The following is a 6,948-nucleotide window of genomic DNA, read 5'->3' on the forward strand; positions in this document are numbered from 1 at the left end:
CGGTTCAGGCCCTCCTCCTGCTCGATGCTCTGCTCAATGCCTGGGAGAACAGATGGATGCTGAGCCGCAATCGGCCCCTTCACCACCACCCCCTCTCACACGGGGGTCTGGCTCCGGACTTCTCCTGGGGCCTGTGAGTGGTGAGGACACGGGGAAGAGCCAGGCCCTGAAGGAGAAGGGGCCAGAAAAGGCCCCTCCAGCTACGATGCGTGTGTACGTGTGTGCCAAGCTGTTGAGGCCGCAGACACATGAGCTGCGTGTGTGCATGTGCACCTGTGCGCTAGACCACCCTGTGCCTCTGTACTGCTCCCTTTCGGCTTAGAAAAGCTGGGCACATGGGCCATGCCCAGATAAGGAAGGGTCAGGTGGCCACTACCTACCTACAGGGCGCTGGTCTGCAGGCCCAGGCATTGGTGGGGTGTGTGTGGCTGTGTTCATACAAGTTACAGGGGCTGCTATATGGGACCAGGAAGTGTTGGCCACTTGTTAACCCTCTGAAGAAGTGAGGAATAGCATCCTTGCTACTTGCTACTTGCCAGAACACAGCCCTTCCTCTGCAAAGCTTCAAACATCCCTGTCCCCGGGCCCTGCCGAGAGCCTGGCACTAATGGGCCTTGCCAGGGAGCTGCTGAGTGGACAGACAGGATATCACCCTCAGAAAGAACAAAAGAGCCAACATACTCACACAGGGTTAGTGAAACACCACAGGCCTGCTCCCCTAACCACCCCCAGACAAGGCCAGGAGCTTGACTCACTCTTCAACTTGGAGCGGACTTTGTTCGCTGTCTTCTTTATGTCGGACATGAGTTCTTCCAGCTCCTCCTTTGTCTCTGGGGAGGTAGGAGTGGGAGGTAGACACCCTGGTTCCCCATGCCTCATGTTCACGCTCAGCCTCATGTGCAGGGGGCCAGGGGAACCCTGGGTCTCCCCTCTCTTCCTGGCAAAGGCTCTGGCCTGCCCTCCAATTCTGGGCCAGGCCACACCAGCTGCAGCCTCACCCCCTCGTACTGCCTTCCAAGAGTCTCTTTCCTCCTTCGCTGGCTCCCCCACCCCCTGTAGATAACAGATGGGTCTAAATTTAAGGCAGAAATAATTGTGGAGCAGCTGGTGATGCTGGGGTTGGCACTGGGGAACGTTTACTTGCTACTTGCCTGAATCGAAGGTGGGGGTGTAGACTCACCTAGCATTACCTGGAGACTTGGGGCGGGGGGGTCAGCAGCCAGCCTGTGGGCTGATGGGGGCTGGAGAGCTAGAAGCCTCCTCCCACTCCACATTAGTTGAGTCACAGCTCAAGTTCCCGAGGGTCGGGAGCAACTGGCCTGGGTGGGAGTGGGTGGAGGAGGTTCAAGAGGGCCCCTTGGGCACAGTCAGCCTCAGATGTGGTAGGTAGGGGGCTCATGAGAGGAGAGGTGGCATAGTGCTTCTGGCCCTCATTCTAACTAGAGCGATCTCCCAAACATGGCAGAGGCCATGGTGCCTCTCACACTGAGAGGGGCTGAGGGGTTGGCTGACAAAGTGGGAAAAGCTGGCTACTCCCCACCCCCTATGCTCCTGGCAACACCCTAGCCTCTAAGCAGCTCCTAGGACTCCGCCCTAGAGGTGGGCCTGAGCCCCTGGCTGTAACCTTTCCAGCTACACTTTCTGCTTGAGAGGGGGGCCTGGGGAGGGGTGTGGATGGTGGTCTGTCAGGAAGGCCCTGACAGGTCACCTCCGGAGTGGGATGGGGGGGCTCTGCGGAGTGGAGGAGGGAGCCTCATTCTTCCAAACAAAGGAAAACTTGGTTACCAGCTGCTCTGATGTCTCAGCCTCTTTTGCTCAGACCCAAAATAGCCCAGCCCGGATGGCAGCCCCCAAAAGAGGCAGAGCAAGCCTGGCCCAGGAAAGCCCCCCACTTGCTGCCATCTTCCTTTGTGATGCCACATTAACGTGGCTCTGTCCTAGAACTCCACAGGGACCCCCCCTGGCCCTACTGGTGAGCACTGGGTGGCCAGCCAGGCCCTGACTGCTCAGCTCTCGATGATGATTCTGATTCCATCCCTACTGCCTGTAGAATGCGCTGGGACCGGGGTGAGGGAGCCCCAGGGAGGGGGCTGAGTGGCTCCGTGGCCCCTGCCCTGCCTGCCTTCCAGTGGTTGAGATGCCTGCCCCCTCATTTTTATAGGCCACCTGCTGACCCTTAGCAAGAGCAACCCACCCAGAAACACAGGACACCTGCCATCCCAGGCACATCTGGGAGATGTGCCAAGTGGGCGATCACACTGGGTATAGCCTTGCCCAGGGTGGTCCCCCTCTCCCTCCTACCCTTCCTGGGACAGCCCCTAGTTCCCCCTGACTCATTTTGCCTTCCAAGGGTCGAGCACTGAGTTCAACTGGAGTGGCATAGGCACACTGTGGGGCTGCAAAAAGATTTATTCTGGGTACATGAGGATGCCAGGAGGCTTGGGGGTGAGGGGCCAGGGATGGGGAGGCAGTGCTGGAGATGGGGATAAAAGCCAACCTTGGGCACCTGGACGGCCAGGCTTTCCCCTTGAACACTTGGGCAGCAGCTAGGCTGCAACTTTCCCCTGAGCTTTCTCATGGGCCTCCTAGGCTGGAGCCTTCCAAAGGCATCGGAAAAGCAAGAGGTGAGCAGGCCTCTAGACAGGCAGGCAGCCTGCCCCGCCTCCCTCCCCTGGGCCAGGCACGGCCTCCTGGGGATGAGAGTGAGCCCCCATGCAGGGGAGGGAATCTCAGAGGGCCTGCATGCCCTGAGCCTGGCCAGGTGTGGCGATCAACAACTCAACAGAACACGAAAGCCCAGCCAGGGGGACCTGTGTGGGGACAGTAGAATGCAGACAAGCACAGGCTCCCTGTGCCAAGGGAGACCAGTGACTTCCTGGAGCCATGAGAATGCCCAGCTCCAGGGTACCAAGTGGCCAGGTTCCAGGGCTGCCAGCTCTCTCCGGAAGCTCTGCCCGCTTGGTCGGCCTGCCCTCCCACAGCGCTGACGCCTCAGAGTTGCCATCTGCTCCCCAGGGAGGTGCGGGAAGGGGAGGGGCTGGGTGGAGAGGCCTCCTATTGATGGAGACAGCTTCCTCCCTCCCAGAATCCCAGGGCTGTAGCCAGCCCTGCCGCCTTAGGAAAAAGCCAGCTCACCTGGGGAAGGAAGGACTGGCACCTGACCCTTCCAGGCCCAAGGAGGGCCGCTCCTTCCCACAACCCATGAGCCCTCCACCCCTAGCTAGTGACACTGGGCGCTGACCCCCAGTCTCAGGCCTGGGCCGGCTGTGTTGCCCCAGGCTTCTCATGGAACCCTCCCAAGCTTAGTCTGCCCAGGCACTCCTGGGCCTGCCAGCAGTCAAGGGTGCTGGGTTTCCAAGGGCCTTCCCTGGTGGCCCATAGGCTGGCACCTGTCTGTCCCTCACACCTACACACTCACTCTCGTCGGGGTTGGGGGAGGCCAGGATGGCACTGTGCTTCCTCTTCACCTCCTCCACATTCTCCGAGATCTTGTCAATGAAGCCCCGGATCTCCTCCACCTGGGGACCAAGGCCAGGCGGTCAGAAGAAAAGCTGGGGACCCAGGGCTTGCCCAGAGTAGAGCTGAGGTCAGGGCTCAGGGAGAAAGGATGGGCCAAGCTTCAGGTGGTGGGGCAGGAGTTGGGGTGGCTGCTCCAGTGTCCTAGATGGGGATAGGGAAGAGCAGGGAGTCCAAGTTTCAGACTTTGCTCTGCTCTGAGCTTCAATCTATTCACCCTTAAAATAGGCTCACTGGTTGGGGTCTTTGGGCTGCTGAGCCAGACCCAGGTAGGTAAGAAGTGGCCACCCCAGGTCTGGCAGTGCCCGGGGAGATGAGGTGTGCTGGCTCCCACCTGCTCAAAGAACTCATCCATGAAGCGGTCTCGGTCCACGGTGACAGTGACGTCATCATCATCATCGCTGTCCTTGGCCTACACAGGGTTGGACACATGTAAGTGGCCTGTGGGAGGACCACTGGGACCCCACTGGACCTGGGACGCAGGCACATGGGAGGCAGTGCCATGGCCCGACCACCCTCCTCCCTCCTGGGGATGCTGCTAGGCAGGGACAAGAACAGGCCTGGGTGTACCCTCTGGTCTCAGCCACAGTGAGACCAGCACAAGGAGACAGGCCTAGCCTATCAAGTTGGCGAGGGGGCCAAGTCTCCACCTGCAGGCCAGGGACTTCGTCTCTACAGTAAACCACAGGGCTTTGTTCCCTGGCCATAGCCTGTGAGCCTGAAGTCTGCTTATGGGTTGAGTGTGTCTGTGACTGCCTGGACCCTCTGGGTCACCTACACCTTGACTAAGACAGGCTGCTTGCCAACAGGGTTCTCCATTCTTCCGTCCAATGGTTTTAATTCAGATGGCGGTCCCAGCCCTCTTCCTGGGGGCCCCTGCAGAGGGAGGCCTACCTGCTCCATCCCGGGCACCACCCAACACTGCCGCAAGAGGTAGGATGGCCCAGACATGAGGCTGCCCAGGTGGGGCTCTGTCAGGTGTCAGCTTTGCCCAGTGAGGTCTCAGGGATCTTCTCTCTCCCTGTCATGTCGGCCTTGACACGACCTGGATCCTCCTCCCTCCCAGCAGGCATGCAGGGCCAGTCTTGGCTCAAAACTGCCTTCAGCTGCAGCCCCGGAAGCCACAGTACAAAAGCCAGTCCCTGCTCTTGGGTGGACGTGTAATTATCCTGGACTTCCCAGGGTGCCCATCACGGTCACTACTGTCTGCCCACACCTCGAGTTGGTCTTGCCCACTGGGATGGCAAGGCCAAGGTCCACTCCATACCCAGGCAAGGCTACCCAGGTGTCCACCCTCAGTCACTGTCACCCCTCAGACTGGATTTAAGGCCCAGGCACACCCCATTTCTCAGTGCCCCACATCAGCGGGTGCTGCCTGGGAGCTCCCTTGTCAGGTCTGAGGCAGGCAGAGCTGAGAGGCTGGGAGAGTTGGCATAGCTCAGACATCGACGTGAAGGACTTCGCTCTGGGTCTTCACTCTTCTGTGAACTGGGGACTGTCTTCTGCCACTGTAGTCCCCCATGATCCTCCCAGCTTTCCCCATTCCCTCCTCCTGGGACGCTGAGTCTGTGAAGTTGACACTCCCCTCATCCTTAAATGTCACCTCCTTCCGGAAGCTTCCCTCAACCCCCATTGGTACCTGGGGTTGCCTGAAATGCCTGGCTGCAGGGAGATAAGGCTGTCTGTGCCCCTGGGATTCATGGGTCCTATTAACCCACCAGAGTGGGGACCGAGAGGGAGGGAGGTAGGAAGTTTTATGGAGGGGCTTGGAGGTGCTGTTCTCATCAACAGATTCCACCTCCTCCCCCAGCAACTAAAGTCCTCACCCTGACTCTCAACAGTGTCTGCGGCTGCCAGGTTCCCCTCTGCCACCCCAAGCCCACCACAGACACCAAGAATCTATGAGCCTTTTACATTCTTTTTCAACCAAGCCAGGTCCAAAAGTTGAGTAAAAGGAGCACTTCCTAGGGAAACTGAGGCAGAGTATGGCCTGGAGGAGCCCTGGTCCCCCTCCTGGGAAGCTGCCAGGTTGGGAAGTAGTCCCAGGAGTTCCTGCCATTCAGCGTCCTGCCTGCTCTGTCCTGGTGCCCATAGGACAGAGGTAGATGGACAAGGGTGGGGGAATTTTCCAGCTCCTCTCCCAGAGAGAGGAATGGCCAGAACTGAGTCACAGTGAGCCCTGCTGTCACCTCCGAGCCCCCTGGGAGCTAGGCTGTGCCTCTCCTGGCCTCAGCTTGCTCATCTGGACCACAAGGACTGCTCTTCCCCAGCCAGCTCTGATCTGCTACCTCCACAGCCTCCCCAGGGAGCTTCTCCAACAAAAGGTCACCAGGGCCGATGCCCTAGCCCTCCATCTTTCAGGGTAGAGCTGGGGACGGGGAGATCCAAGGCCAGGTTCCACCCTGGAAGTGGCAGTCCACTTGGCCCTAAGCAAAACCTTGAGGGGGCCAAGGGGCGGTACAGCCTTAACACAGCTGGAGCTGGATGGGAAAGGCCCTGGGTTCATGTTCTGGGATCTCCCTGAGCTCCCTGGGTGCAAGTCACGTGCACATGCGTGGCTGGGACTCAGGCTGGTCAAGAACCGGGGGTGGACGGTGGAGTGGACCCTATTGGGGATGACTGTCTTTCTCAAAGGAGAAAAACAATGGGACCAGCAGTTAGCGTAATGGCTATGTCGCTGGACTCCCACGTAGTCGACCGTGGTTCGCGTACTGGACCCGGTGGCTTAAAACTCACGCTGGGCGTGTGTGCGTGCATGCCCAAGATCCCCAGAGGAGAATGGAGAAGGGATTGCGGTGTGACCATCCCTCCTGGGGGGTGATTTCTCGCTTTCTGTCTCTATGTCTCTCTCTGTCTGGTGAGCGCACGTGCCCTATAGCAAAAACCTCTCCCCCGCCCAAAAAAAACAAAAAAAAAAAAAACAAAAAAAGCTCACGCCAGGCACGTGCGCGTGCGTGCCCAAGATCCCGAGAGGAGAAGGGATTGCGGCGTGGCCATCCCCCCTGGGGGTGATTTCTTGCTTTCTGTCTCTCTGTCTTTCTCTGTCTGGTAAGCGCACATGCCCTATAGCAAAAACATCTCAAAAAAATAATAATAATAATTAACACACAAAACAAAAAACCTTGAGGGGCTGCTCCTAGAGGACCTTTCCCAACCAAGTCCTGCTGCTTCCTCCTCAGGACTCCTCCCTCCTACCCCTCCTCTTCAATCCTGGCCTCAGCCTGCACCTACAACTGCCTCCAGCTCGTAGTCACCCGTGGTCCCCCCAGCCTTCCCCCTTCCGTCCTCCTGGAATGCCAAGTCCACAAAGCTGACACCTCCCTCATCCTCAGATGCCACCTCCTTCCAGAAGCCGCTCCTTAGCCACTGGTATCTCACTCCTCTGGTTTCCCCCAACACACTATTCACATCCCTACAGCCACAGCCCCCCCG

The 6,948-nt window shown here is 58.8% G+C and overlaps 1 protein-coding gene across 1 annotated transcript in view; it reads right to left on the reverse strand.

The window, feature by feature from the left end:
* The window catches only part of STX1A (syntaxin 1A), a 21,253-nt gene that overhangs the window by 5,455 nt on the left and 8,850 nt on the right, over positions 1 to 6,948 (reverse strand). Inside the window, exons 2-5 of the mRNA XM_014590315.2 lie at positions 3,851 to 3,928; positions 3,419 to 3,518; positions 756 to 830; positions 3 to 40 (exon numbers count right to left, since the gene is read on the reverse strand). Of these exons, the coding sequence (XP_014445801.1) occupies positions 3 to 40; positions 756 to 830; positions 3,419 to 3,518; positions 3,851 to 3,871 (234 nt within the window). The 5' untranslated portion in view covers positions 3,872 to 3,928. The remainder of the gene's footprint in view (positions 1 to 2; positions 41 to 755; positions 831 to 3,418; positions 3,519 to 3,850; positions 3,929 to 6,948) is intronic.

This window comes from Tupaia chinensis, unplaced genomic scaffold (genome assembly GCF_000334495.1).
Source record: "Tupaia chinensis unplaced genomic scaffold, TupChi_1.0 Scaffold000429_1, whole genome shotgun sequence".
In the NCBI taxonomy this organism is placed as follows: domain Eukaryota; kingdom Metazoa; phylum Chordata; class Mammalia; order Scandentia; family Tupaiidae; genus Tupaia; species Tupaia belangeri.